The sequence below is a fragment of the Leptodactylus fuscus genome, chromosome 2, assembly GCF_031893055.1.
Source record: "Leptodactylus fuscus isolate aLepFus1 chromosome 2, aLepFus1.hap2, whole genome shotgun sequence".
NCBI classification, from domain to species: domain Eukaryota; kingdom Metazoa; phylum Chordata; class Amphibia; order Anura; family Leptodactylidae; genus Leptodactylus; species Leptodactylus fuscus.
Genome location: NC_134266.1, coordinates 45308452 through 45322806, shown reverse-complemented (window position 1 = coordinate 45322806; position 14355 = coordinate 45308452). Strand labels below are relative to the sequence as shown.

Here is a 14355-nt window from a genome sequence, read left to right as displayed (position 1 = left end):
ATTCCCTTCATTTTTTAATTGATAAAAATATACCACTACCACTTGTATTTTTGAAAATATTTTTACTTGCAGCATTTTTCTCCCACCTCTGCCTGAAACTTTTGCACACCACTGTATGTGTAGCCACCCAATGGCTAGAGTTATACTAGCATACTGTGATATTATATTGAATTGGTTTCATAAGAAATCTAAGTTCATGGTGGACACGTGTAGGTATATACAGTAAAAGAGAGCAGAAATCCCCTTACCTGTGTTGTAGTGCTTTGTGCAGTATCCAAGCTCATTTTCCTCTTTCAGTATGAACTGCGGCAATGTTAAACCATCAGCGACTTGCACTGGGCTATTACTCAGCCACTCAAATATAAGGTCATTCATTGTGTATCCAACTAGGGTAAGCAAAGCACAGATGATTAGATTGGAAATTGAAGGCACATCAGCGTCTCATAGCAAAGAAAATCAGACATTTCAACCTCATTTGCGGCAGGGGGAAAGCGTCTGACACGCCAAACACAATTCTAATTATTCCACTTCATTTGGAACAAACTCAGAATATCTTACACCATATAATGATGCTCATGAAATGCTGAGTGTAAAAAAAGACTAAATAAAAACCTTCATTATTTTTTTTTCCTGTTGCCTTTTGTTGGAAATACATACACGGCTGGATCCGAGGTTTATTACTAATGAACCTTTTCTCTAAATGAGAGCTGGATCATTTTTACAGGATTTGCACACATTACAATTTTGAGGACTAAACCAATAATGAAGAGAAAAAGAATTTAGAACTGGTAAGGATCTATTCACACCATGTACGTCTAGACAGGTGCATATTTCTGCAGAGTATATGTTTCTATGTCTATAGTTGTGTCGAAACGTGTAGTCAACGGCACTAATCCACCAAACAGATGGTAGCTCTTATATTGGTGGGGGTCCAAATGGAGTCAAATGGAGTGCACCGTATGGGACTAAAGAAGTTAGATGAGTGCTATACTCGCCTCCCGCATCGCTCTCAGACTCAAAGAGATTAAATGGGGCATCCATGGCTGCATTCAACTCCAGGCCACAATTTTGCGGCGGGGTGGATCAGGTCGCATGGGACATCCTGCACTAATCTAGTAGGTGTCAGGTCAATACATGATAATTTGTGATTATTGGAATACTCCCTTCAATAGAAAATTAAGTTATAAAGTAGTGTGAGCTGTATGTTTATTACTGAAGAGTCATATGGATAGTCCTAGTATCCTATATCTTAGACTCAATACGCTCCACCATTGAACTGTATACTTATATTGTACATGTCTAGAGCAGTTATGTGGGGGATGGGAGCTGCTCTGGCACACAGGCCATGAGCCACTTCTAGTCTGTTCCTGGGTCTTGGCTCCGACTCCATGGAACTGCTGGGAGCCGGGAGGAGAATAGAAGATGCATCTAAGCTGTGTTCTAGAGCAGCTCCCAATCCTTGCAATAGTGATCTGAAGGTACAATATACAGTCCTATGAAAAAGTTTGGGCACCCCTATTAATCTTAATCATTTTTAGTTCTAAATATTTTGGTGTTTGCAACAGCCATTTCAGTTTGATATATCTAATAACTGATGGACACAGTAATATTTCAGGATTGAAATGAGGTTTATTGTACTAACAGAAAATGCGCAATATGCATTAAACCAAAATTTGACCGGTGCAAAAATATGGGCACCTCAACAGAAAAGTGACATTAATATTTAGTACATCCTCCTTTTGCAAAGATAACAGCCTCTAGTTGCTTCCTGTAGCTTTTAATCAGTTCCTGGATCCTGGATAAAGGTATTTTGGACCATTTCTTTCTACAAAACAATTCAAGTTCAGTTAAGTTAGATGGTCGCCGAACATGGACAGCCCGCTCTCAAATGATCTGAAAACAAAGATTGTTCAACATAGTTGTTCAGGGGAAGGATACAAAACGTTGTCTCAGAGATTTAACCTGTCAGTTTCCACTGTGAGGAACATAGTAAGGAAATGGAAGACCACAGGGACAGTTCTTGTTAAGCCCAGAAGTGGCAGGCCAAGAAAAATATCAGAAAGGCAGAGAAGAAGAATGGTGAGAACAGTCAAGGACAATCCACAGACCACCTCCAAAGAGCTGCAGCATCATCTTGCTGCAGATGGTGTCACTGTGCATCAGTCAGCAATACAGCGCACTTTGCACAAGGAGAAGCTGTATGGGAGAGTGATGAGAAAGAAGCTGTTTCTGCACGTACGCCACAAATAGAGTTGCCTGAGGTATGCAAAAGCACATTTGGAGAAGCCAACTTCATTTTGGAAACAAAGATTGAGTTGTTTGGTTATAAAAAAAGGCGTTATGCATGGCGTCCAAAAAGAAACAGCATTCCAAGAAAAACACATGCTACCCACTGTAGAATTTGGTGGAGGTTCCATCATGCTTTGGGGCTGTGTGGCCAATGCCGGCACCGGGAATCTTGGTGACGTTGAGGGTCGCATGGATTCCACTCAGTATCAGCAGATTCTTGAGAATAATGTTCAAGAATCAGTGACGAAGTTGAAGTTACGCCGGGGAGGGATATTTCAGCAAGACAATGATCCAAAACACTGCTCCAAATCAACTCAGGCATTCATGCAGAGGAACAATTACAATGTTCTGGAATGGCCATCCCAGTCCCCAGACCTGAATATCATTGAACATCTGTGGGATGATTTGAAGCGGGCTGTCCATGCTCGGCGACCATCTAACTTAACTGAACTTGAATTGTTTGTCCAAAATACCTTTATCCAGGATCCAGGAACTGATTAAAAGCTACAGGAAGCGACTAGAGGCTGTTATCTTTGCAAAAGGAGGATCTACTAAATATTAATGTCACTTTTCTGTTGAGGTGCCCATACTTTTGCACCGGTCAAATTTTGGTTTAATGCATATTGCACATTTTCTGTTAGTACAATAAACCTCATTTCAATCCTGAAATATTACTGTGTCCATCAGTTATTAGATATATCAAACTGAAATGGCTGCTGCAAACACCAAAATATTTAGAACTAAAAATGATTAAGATTAATAGGGGTGCCCAAACTTTTTCATAGGACTGTAATTATACAGTTTAGAGCATGGGTAGGGGCATCTAAAGGCACCTCTAGCAGTATGGGGATGGTGGGTGGTTCTGGTGGAGATGTGCAGGTCATGACTTGGGGACAGACGGTAGTACAGTTTGATAATCACTGTCTGCACCTGACCTACTTGCTTCTTCTGCTAATGGCATATTGGTAAAGTGGAGGCACCAGTGCTACCCCTCCTTTGGGACCTGTGATCTGCTGCCTGAGGAGACTTGCTAGTCTCACCTCATGACAGATGTGGCCCTGGTTGTACACACTGCATGCACAATGTAAAACCCAACCTAACACCTGGAACTGACAAGCACTGAAAACTTTAGCATGGTTAGGGCTGCAATCTCCATACAGTCCAGGGCCCATGGTAGTCTTGCTCTACCACGTGCAATATGCCTTTCTACAAAGGCCTCAAGTTTTCTTATTGCGCAATGGCACTTGGCTTTGACCCTTTATACCTCAAACCCTGCCTCCATTTTAGAAGTACACTGGCCAGTTTATGAAGAAACTAAATTATGCAAATTTTCCTAATATATCCTCTCCATATTCCAAATGCAGGCAGGAGTGACCGCATTCCAAGCCTTCCCCTACACACGGTCATGAATCTATAGACTGTGGGTAACCAATAAATCATAGTCTATAGATTACTGACAGGCTCCAGCGGCCCCAAGGGGGATTTGATTTCCTGAGTTAATTTAATATTTTTTTCAACTATTTTGTTGTGCAGGGGAAACATTCAGTGTCTAAATGTTACATGTAAACGAAGGGGATTTTTTGAAATCCAGTTCATTCAGTCGATTAAAACTACAGCATGCTATATAAGTAAAAAATCTGCTGCAAATTTTCTTATGGAGGTTGTCCGGGATCAAGGTTTTATGGCCTATACTTAAAATACGTCATAAATACTTAAATTGGTGTTAATACTAATATTAAGCAGAAAACGCTGACCCATCTGTATAGTGGCTGTTAGAGATGAGCGAACACTATTCGGAACAGTCATTCCGAATATCACGCTCCCATAGAAATGAATGGAAGCAGCCGGCACGAAGACTTTGCCGGCGGATGGTCGCTTAACCCCCCCCCGCGTGCCAGCTACGTCTATTCATTGCTATGGGAGCATGCTATTCGAAACGGCTGTTTTGAATAGTGTTCAATCATCTCTAGTGCCGTCTGCTGTCACTCATCTCAGGATAGGCCTTAACCCTGGACAACTCCTTTAACTTCAATATGCAATATTAAAAATTACATGTAAAAATCTATTAGTAATACGAAGTCATAGTCATAATTTCATTATCATCTTGGTTTCCATAGATGCAGTTTTAGACAAATTTCCTACACCCATTCCTTTAACAAAAGCCACAGCCATGATTCAGTATACTGCACATTATCCTGCATACAGTACTTCCAGATTGTGGACTAGTCTGATCCTTCCAAATGGCTGATACTTCTAGGTTTCTACCCATGCCTTACCTGAAAGGGGACCTGTCAGCTCTCCTGACATATCTGTTTTATAAAATACTTGCATTTCTTACTACTTAAAATGCTAGAACATTTTTTTTTTTTATTTGACATTATGGTCCTCAGGTATTACTCCGGGAAGATGAAAACTGAACATTATAATTAACCTTGTCAATATGGCCTATATTTACTGACATTTGCAGACTAAATGATCAGTGCCAGAGAATATAGCAACACTCACTTTAGCAAGAGCAATGGTAGTAACTAGAGATGAGCGAGCGGCATTCGATCGAATTGGTATTCGATTGAATATCAGGCCGTTCGAGGTATTCGATTCCAATCGAGTACCACGCGGCAAACGCACTAAAAATTCGTATCCCCTCCCACCTTCCCTGGTGCTTTTTTTGCACCAATAACTGTGCAGGGTAGGTGGGATAGGAAGTAGGAAAAGGTAGGCATAAAAAAAAACATCGGAAAAAGTAATTGGCTGGCTAAATCAGGTGACCTCCAATTTATACGAATGGTGGATTTCAGTTTCGGTTTATATGTGACTGTGAGACAGGGATAGATGTACAGGCAGGGTTAGCTAGGGATTAGGTTTATTTAAGTAGGAATCTTACTCAAACAGCTCTTTGGGGCTCTATATACCTTCCTTGCCAGCCCTAGATACATGCAAGAGTACGGTCAATGCATTCCTATGGGAAAAAGTCAGCTCCCACATACCGCAAGCTGCCAGCGATCCTGACTAGCATATGGTGCGTTGCCACGATGTTTTTGCAATAACTTACTCTCGCATTTAGCTCAGGCTGGCAAAGTCTCATCACTTTCAAACTTCACCTGCAAGTACACCTTGTGGCAGCCCATTATATGCTACTCGGGATCCCTGGCAGCTTGCATTATGCGGGAGCTGCCTTTTTCTCATAGGAATGCATTGACCAGCGTTGATTGGCCGAATGCCATACAGTATACAGCATTGGCCAATCAATGCTGGTTCTGCCGGAGGCTCGTCTGTGAGGGGGCGGAGTCTCAGATCGGTCCACAGCAGTCTCCATTGTGGTCTGATCTCAGATGTAGCAAAGTTTAGCACACAGCTCTGCTACATCTCAGATGTAGCAGCACTCAATGCACAGCCACTCAACACTGCTACATCTGAAATGTAGCAGAACTGGCTGTACGCTGAACACAGAGCTGGCTGTGCACTGCTACAGAACTGCTACATCTGAGATGTAGCAGAGCTGGCTGTGCACGGAACACAGAGCTGGCTGTGCGCTGAGCGCTGCTACATCTGAGATTTAGCAGTGTTGGCTGTGCGCTGAACACAGAGCTGGCTGTGCACTGAGCGCTGCTACATCTGAGATGTAGAAGAACTGTGCGCTGAACTCTGCTACATCTGAGATGTAGCAGAGCTGGCTGTGCACTGAACACAGAGCTGGCTGTGCACTGAGTGCTGCTACATCTGTGATGTAGCAGAGCTGGCTGTGCGCTGAGCGCTGCTACATCTGAGATCAGACCACAATGGAGACTGCTGTGGATCGATCTTAGACGCCGCCTCCTCCGGCACAACCAGCGTTGATTGGCCGAATGCTGTACACTGTATGGCATTCGGTCAATCAACGCTGGTCAATGCATTCCTATGGGAAAAAGTCAGCTCCCGCATTATTAGTGGCGTAATACAGTGACTTTGGCTTGTTAGATGCCCCCAGACATGCTTCTCCTACTGTCCCAGTTGCATTTCAGAAGTGTTGTTATTATTTCCTGAGGTGTCATAGTGGACTTGGTGACCCTCCTGAGTCAAATAGTAGTTTCCCCTGAAACAAAGCTTTTTTCCCCATAGACTATAATGGGATTTGATATTCGTTCGAATAATCGAATATTGAGGGGCTATTTGAAATGAATATCAAAAATAAAATATTTCACTGTTCGCTCATCTCTAGTAGTAACCATTTGCACATTTATTCATATGTTTCCAGAAGGAATAACAGGGAACACGGTGGCTTAGGCTACATGGTGCCGTGCAAGTCTCACAATCAAAATCATTTGTCCTACTTGTCTGCAACTTGCACTTTTTTAGCACCCTGATACAGACAAATTTCAGACATGTCAGATGCGAGTTGCAGTCGTGCGACTTACATTGAAGTCTATGGTAGTAAATTCACATGTGAATTGTAATCTGCAACCAAAAACCCAGCAGGTATAGACACAGACAATCATTACATGTAACGTCGCAATATGTCGTTCTCAAAAGCAATATATACAGTCCAAATTTTTGTAAATTTTTAAAGTATAAAAGATGTTCCATAAAATCTATTCATTGTACTTCATTTACTGCATCGTAACAAGGGCAGCAAAGAGAAATCAGTGATGGAAATGGCGGCTTTTTATATGCATACATTAAGGGTGACATTTGGGTTTTTGGCAGGATTATATCCGATTTGATGAAATGTTATATACAATAGGCCGTCTAGTAATGATTTTACTGGAGGAAGGAGATTAGGTTTGTGGCTCTGGCACTATTGCTTAAAAGTTAATGATTTATCTAGAATTTCTTAATTTGTTCATTACAGTCTCTGCCTGGTTGCCATGACAACAGTGATTATCTGAATGGATTCACATACTTGTTCAAACTACCAAATACTTGTTCACATATTGCTGACAATATTCTATGTACAAGCACTGTGACATCATCTGCTCATTATACCCGGTGACATCACTATGTTTATCTTTCCTGGGCTGTGATGTCAGTGTGCCTGGTGATCATTGTGTATGCTTTATGTCTGTACTATAATATCATATTATATGGTGTACTGTGACATCAATGTACATTAACCCTGTGCTTTAACTCCATTGTGCAGATTATCCCTGTATTATTCCAGTATTGTGACATCATAGTGTACATTATCTCACTGTAATATCTCTATGTCCATTATCCATCTATTGTGATGTCACTGTATGCATCAACCCACTATTGGGCATGGTTTTGCCGGGGGGCGGAGGCCATTATTCCAGAGTTCCCCCTAAGAATGTTTTCCAATTTAAGCACTGGATATACCTAATATTCCAGTATCCCGCGTGATATGACTTCCTATAATAAAAGCAAACCATAGGCAGATAACTTCTTGGAATGCCATTCTACTTCTTCTATATTGAATTTCATATGGTTTTGAGGTTGGTCAGTTCACACAGTGATCGTGTACACACTTGTGAGATTTCAGTCGTGGGCTTCTGGGTCCACACACATAAATTGAGTGTCCCATTGCTAATCGCACCTTCTGGACATGACTGACATCTCCCTCACAGTCCTTCACTCCCTGACATCACAAAGAAGATGCCAATCATGCCCATGAAATGTTATTAGCAAGGGTAGAGCGTGACTAGCCTGAAGATGTGACTACTTAGGATCAGAGATGAGCAACCTCTGAAGATCTGTTTTGTCCCAGGTTTGGGCAAAGCGAGCCTCCAGTTCGTTTCAGTTTGAACTTGTTCGGATAGACCTGAAAGTGAAATTGTTATGCTGAGGGGTCTCTTCAGACCCCAGAGTATAATAGTTAGAGCCCCAGTTGAGGTGACAAATTAAAAAAAAAAAATAATAATAATAATAATTTATTCTCGTTTATTAGGAATTATGAAATCTTTTTAATTCATTTTCCAACATATGTTACTAGACCCTATGCTTATGTGATCTTAGTCCCAAATGCTAAATAGCATCTAAGTAGTATCTCTTTTGGGCCTCCTTTGTGTAATCCTGTGCTCTGTCTCTGCCTCCCATGTGACATCATAACACTCAACGTGTCCATGTCACCACTGAGGTCCAATCACCAGTCTCAGTGGTGACCTGGGTGTTTGACATCACAAGAGATCTCCAGACGTCACGGAGGAGTCAGAGACAGTGCACTAAACACTATGAGTACGTCTAAAATAAGTAATGGAAGGTGAGTATAAATGTTTTTGTTATCTCCCCTGAGACTCCACCTAAAGACACCCCAGGGTATACCAATTTCCAGCAATGCTTGTCTTGACGGCCATTTTAGTTTGTTTGAGACAAATCCCAAATTGTTTGGTTTCATCACAAACCGAACAAATTTGAAAACTTGAGTCAAATCTGGTTTGTTACGAAAATAATTCGCCCATCTACACTTAGGATAATTTATATAGGATATTTTATGCTTTTAAACAATTGTAACTTCACTTTACTGCTAGGGTTGAGCGATCGGGATCAGAAAAGATCGGAGTCCGATCGGTGATCAAGTAAATTTCACGGTCGCGATCTGAATTCTGATCCCAATCTTTTCCGGCGTGATCAAGGTCGGAGGTTATCTCAAGATTAGGATTGAGCGATCGGGAACGATCGGATCCCAATCGGCGATTAAGCAAATTTCACTATCGTGATAGGCTGGAAAATGATCGAAAATCAGATTTTAAAAACGATCCTGAAATTTCAATATCCGCTCAACCCTATTTACTGCATTAGAAAGATTACAGATGGACTTCAATGGAAAGATAAGTACTCCATCCTGCACATGATGGGGCCAGTTTATTAGAAAACCCACTGCAAATATGTCCAGTGTGACCCCAGCCAAGCGCTGTTATCCCTTCCTGCGAGTATGATGGTGGCACATTGGTATCATCATTAGCTTTAATCTAGTATCATCTAATCCTTATCGACCTTGTCTAATTGTAAAAGCCATGCTTCAATTTAACCCATGAATACCCCACACAATACTTACAGCTTTCCAACTGCATTGCACATGTTTGTACATCCATAGGAAAATTCTTCAGATCCATTGGACAAGACAGCGTTAATGTCAACCTGAAGGAAATAATTGGAATATATAAATTAGAATTATATTAAAATCCAAATGTTCTTTGTCATTATCATTACTGTTTGTTTTTTCCTATATTTTTAGGAATTATTCAATCTTTTAAATTCATTTTCTAGGAAAGGTTACAGGGTGGCTGCCAATATGATCCTAGACCAAAATGCAAAATATTTCACATAACTTCTTTAGTAGCACTGATGTCTTACAGTGGATCAGTGAGATTATTTGGACCCTCCAGCAAGGGGCCACTCGGTGGCTCAGTGGTTAGCACTGCAGCCTTGTAGCGCTGGGGCCCTGGTGTTCAAATCCTGCCAAGGGCAAAAAAAAACATCTATGAGGAGTTTGTATGTTCTCCCTGTGTTTGCATGAATTTCCATCCCATATTCCAAAGACATACTGATTGGGAAAAAGTGTACATTGTGAGCTCTATGTGGGGCTCACAATCTACATTAAAAAAAAATAGAAGCTTCCATCATAGTGGGTGTGCTTGAAATGTTTATAATGGAATAACCCTTCGAAACAAATTCCATTTATATACTCTATTATATAACTTAGTATTATATCAGATGTAAGCTTTCTCATAATGTCATCTTCAGTTATATTAGTAATATCAAAGCTTAGTAAAGCATGAGTCCTACAAACAGAATGGATAAAAACACCGGGGCAGATTTATTATGCCTCGTATGCCAGGCATGCAGTGGATGGGCCCACCATATTTCCCATCATTTACACGGAAATCTGGCGTAAATGAAGGGGTTAATGTACACCATATATGAACTGGTGTACACCATATATGAACTGGCCGAAAAAACACACACCAAACTTGTCATGTGAGGACTGGTCTCATGGACCCTGCTACTGTAGACAACCACTTCTGATGGCTTTTGGGAAAAACCAAGGTTTCGATATGTTCACTCTGCACTGATGGGAAATGACACTGAACATAGTGACTGGAAAGACGTGGGAAACTTAGTATATGTGGAGTTTTTGCCCCCATGGTGTGACAGTAAAGGGTCAGGTCACAGTGTATGTATACTGTACTTTGGGAAATGTAAAAAAACACCGCCCATGGCACAGCCAAGAGGTGAAACAGAGCTCCACTTGAGGAGAATCTTTGCACTGCTTCTCTTTCAGAAAGTACCAGAAGTAGCGCATTGACTTGGCAATACCAAAATAAAGTGACAACAGCGTACAAAACACACAGTGAACCATAATTCATTTACATCTACACGGACGAACCCCAGAATGCACAGCAAACACTTTGGGAAGATTCATCTGGACTGGTGTCTTGTTGTTCCCTGCACTAGTGGAAGGAGCGCTTAATTCATGATGAGATTATGATGTCTTTTATACCAGAAAAGTGGGGTAACCATAATGGTGAACACTCCCTTTATTATTACAACACATAGAAATGCAAATAGAATAAACTCATGCACATAACAGTGCACAGGCCTACCTAGAAATGGGGACTTCTCAATAGTCACACCTGTAAATGATAACTAACTTTTTCGAAAACTTAGTTTCATTTAATAAAGCAGGTGATTCTGGACCAAAATGTAATGCACTTCAATAAAAAATGTTGATGTATTTTGGCCTGAAAATCTCTAAGGTTGTTGAGACTGAGTGTCTACATCCTAGCTAGTGTGCTGTTCACTCCCTGTTACAAGGAAAGTGCTGTTCATAGATACCATTAAAAAAGCAAGACGTGTTCACAGTGAGTGCAGTGGAGCCTGGGCTTTCTTCACACAGTGAATGGAGAGCAGAGAATTCCACACAGCTTTCCCAGCTTCTGCACTGCACAGAAGATTCTCATAGTGAGTATATTTATTTCTGACTAGCTACTTGTATTATTGGTGATGGGATGTTAGTCATAGACAGTAAGCAGCTTTCTTTATTGTGCACAGATTTCTCTCTTTCTGTGTCAGGGATCTCTTTAGCTTCATCAAACCCTGTTTTTGCAGTCCAGAGTCACTTGATCTCCTGTATTATGGTCACTTGGGGTTTTATCAGCTATTTGTTTGCTTTTTTACAGTTACTCCTGGCAAAATCAGTATTAGTAAGAATGGATAGGGGAAAGCGCAGACTGCATGAACTCTCTTTAGAAAAAAATTTGGGCTGAAACACTGAATACACAGCATATATTTCAACTTGTGATGGAAACCCTTTAAGGCTACAACTATAGAAAGGGGTCACTTTCACCACCTTACAGGGGTAAGGTGTAGGTTCCATAGTTGTAATTTGGATATATAGAAATTGTATTTCTAGTCATTTTTATTCCATCTTGGTCTTGGTTACTACCTCATGCCTCAATGGAAAGGGTTAGTCTGAATAGCCTTCATGTGCTTATGTAATACTAGACCTTGCATTTACTTGTATTACATAAAAAATCAATGGATGGTATGGGACTTAAGAAAATGGATGACTCATTCTAACCCGATCTTGTAAATGATCTTGTTCTAAGGATTCAGTGATTAATGTAGATTTTCCTATGTGTTTCTGACTTTATGCTGAGCAGTCTACATAATTTATAGACTTATACATTTACATGATGCACACTCATACGCTTCCTTATTAAGAGAACAGCTGTGCGAAATGATATGGGGCACACGTACGGGAGACATGCTCTTTTACAAGATTGACTAATGAATCAGTAAATTGGTGACACAACATTACTGGTACTGAGATACCAACATTTACAACCGCAATTAGTCCCTACAAACAAACATGGATTTGGTGACTTTTTTAGTCCTGTTATATTGGTGAATGGGGGCTCGGAGTGGACTTCTACTGGGACCATCACCATTGTCCAGTTACAGGAAAATGCTAAGTGATGGGCAGAGACATAACCTGAAGCTCCTGGGATCAAATGCAAAATTTGTACTGGAGCCGCCTCTTATCATGTACTATCTATATTACTGGCGTATTCTTATATTGTAACTAGACCTGAGGCTCCAGAGCCTATTAATGACTGCTACTGCTGCACCCCTATATCTATGCTCCAAGTCATGGGGGGGTCTTTGCTGTATGATCGTGCAGTGTTAAGCAGCTGCAGATAATTGTGCACTACAAATGGAGCGTCTATAGAGAAAGCAGAGGTGGTTTATTACCGTCCTTGCCTTCCAGATTGCTGTGTACATAGGGCTCAATAAGCAGATGTGTGCACAGCTATGGGAGTCATCATGATGCAGCTCTCCTCTGACTTTGTGGTCACATGACTGATAGGGGGCCAGGAATTTTAAGAGCTACTGGGCCCTAGAGGACCCAGATGTAGTTCAGGTTAGGAAGCTGAATTCCTCCCCAGTTATAAGTAAACTAGACATAAAAAAATTACTGTTGACATGTCCAAAAGTAAACAAAAAGGCAAAAAATACATTTAAAACAGCCAAAAAAATAAAGTGAAATAAAAAAAAGTTTAAACCATACCCGAATCACATGTTCTAGCCCAGCTCCTACATAAAAATTACTGTAATGGATAGGGAGAACTATTTTAGACTTTAGGCGTTGCGGAAATGCAGCGTTTTTTTGTTGCAAATTTTTATCTGATTTTCCTAAATGCAAACAGTCAGTATAATGTTTAAATCTTCACCCATTAGAGTATATATCAAATTTTATTGGGCAAACCTTCCAATGATAACATTATTTTCCCACAAATTAAAAACAAAACAAAATCCGATGTTCCAAATTATTATGCAAAACACAATTTATAAACATCTTCACAGACAAAGTTGCATAATTTCTTTGATATCACCAACCCTATAGAAAACCTTTGGAGGGAGTTGGAAGTCTGTGTTGCTCAGCAACAGCCCCAAAACATCACTGCTGTAGAGGAGATCTGCATGGAGGAATGCGCCAACGTACCAGCAACCATGGTGCCAACCTTGTGAAGACTTACAGAAAACATTTGACCATTGTCATTGCCAACAAAGGAAGTATAACAAAGTATTGAGATGAACTTTTGCTATTGACCAAATACTTATTTTCCAACATAATTTGCAAATAAATTCTTTCCATATCAGACAATGTGATTTTCTGGATTTGTTTTCTCATTTTGTCTCTCATAGTTGAGGTCTACCAATGATGTCAATTACAGGCCGACCTCATCTTTTTAAGTGGGAGAACTTGCACAATTGGCGGCTGACTAAATACTTTTTTTCCCCACTGTATGTCTGAGCCCACTGCAATGGTTTCTGCTTGTGAGCATTGTTTAGTGGTGGCCATACAGTAGGTTTATGCACAAATGCAAGCCTCTGAAGGATGCTACACCTTGAGGTTTGTGGGAGTCCAGTGGAACCAACAGGTTCAAATACCTGTTTGCTCCTTTGTAATGGTATTTTAGCAGTTGCTCTCTGAATCTGATGAATTTGTCTGGCAGAAACCTTCCTTATTATGCCTTTATATGCATGAACCCATCTGTGCTCTGAAACAGCCACAAATCTCTTTATAGTATAGATGATCACACTTAAGTTTTCATGAAATATCTACCTTGTCCATGGCATTGCGCTATTTGATGCCTTTCAGCATCAGAGAGATCCCCATATTACTTGAAACCCTTTGACCTACTTGATAATGTGGAACGTCCTTCTTAAGACTGGGGCCTCACATTGTGGAAACAACATTTTTTGTTGCAGATTTTGCTGTATTTTTTGAGTTAAAGTCAGGAGTGGCTTATAAAGGAATGGGAAATAAAAGGAAGGTTTTAAATGCTTTCCCCTGACACTTATGCACCTCCCCTAGGCCTCTCTTTATTTTATTCTGGGGGTCTGAAGTTTCAGTTCAAGTTTGGCCCGAAACAAATCTACCAAACAAACCTTGTGAATATCCCCAAGACAAAAAACGAGCAAGGTTTGGTAAGGATTGACCAACACTCCATCATACTCTAGTATGTAGGGACAGACTGCCAAGTGGTAACACCCACTTGCCAATTTATTCACACCTTTCTAGTAGGAATAACAGAGCAATAGCACAACACAGAGTTATAAGAAATT

At 40.7% G+C, this 14355-nt stretch overlaps 1 protein-coding gene across 3 annotated transcripts in view; it reads right to left on the bottom strand.

Annotated features, from left to right (window-relative positions):
* Nucleotides 1-14355, bottom strand: part of GLRA2 (glycine receptor alpha 2) — a 155537-nt gene that overhangs the window by 92439 nt on the left and 48743 nt on the right. For all 3 annotated transcript variants that reach the window (XM_075263677.1, XM_075263676.1, XM_075263678.1), the window contains exons 5-6: nucleotides 9278-9360; nucleotides 249-386 (exon numbers count right to left, since the gene is read on the bottom strand). In XM_075263677.1, the coding sequence (XP_075119778.1) occupies nucleotides 249-386; nucleotides 9278-9360 (221 nt within the window). The remainder of the gene's footprint in view (nucleotides 1-248; nucleotides 387-9277; nucleotides 9361-14355) is intronic.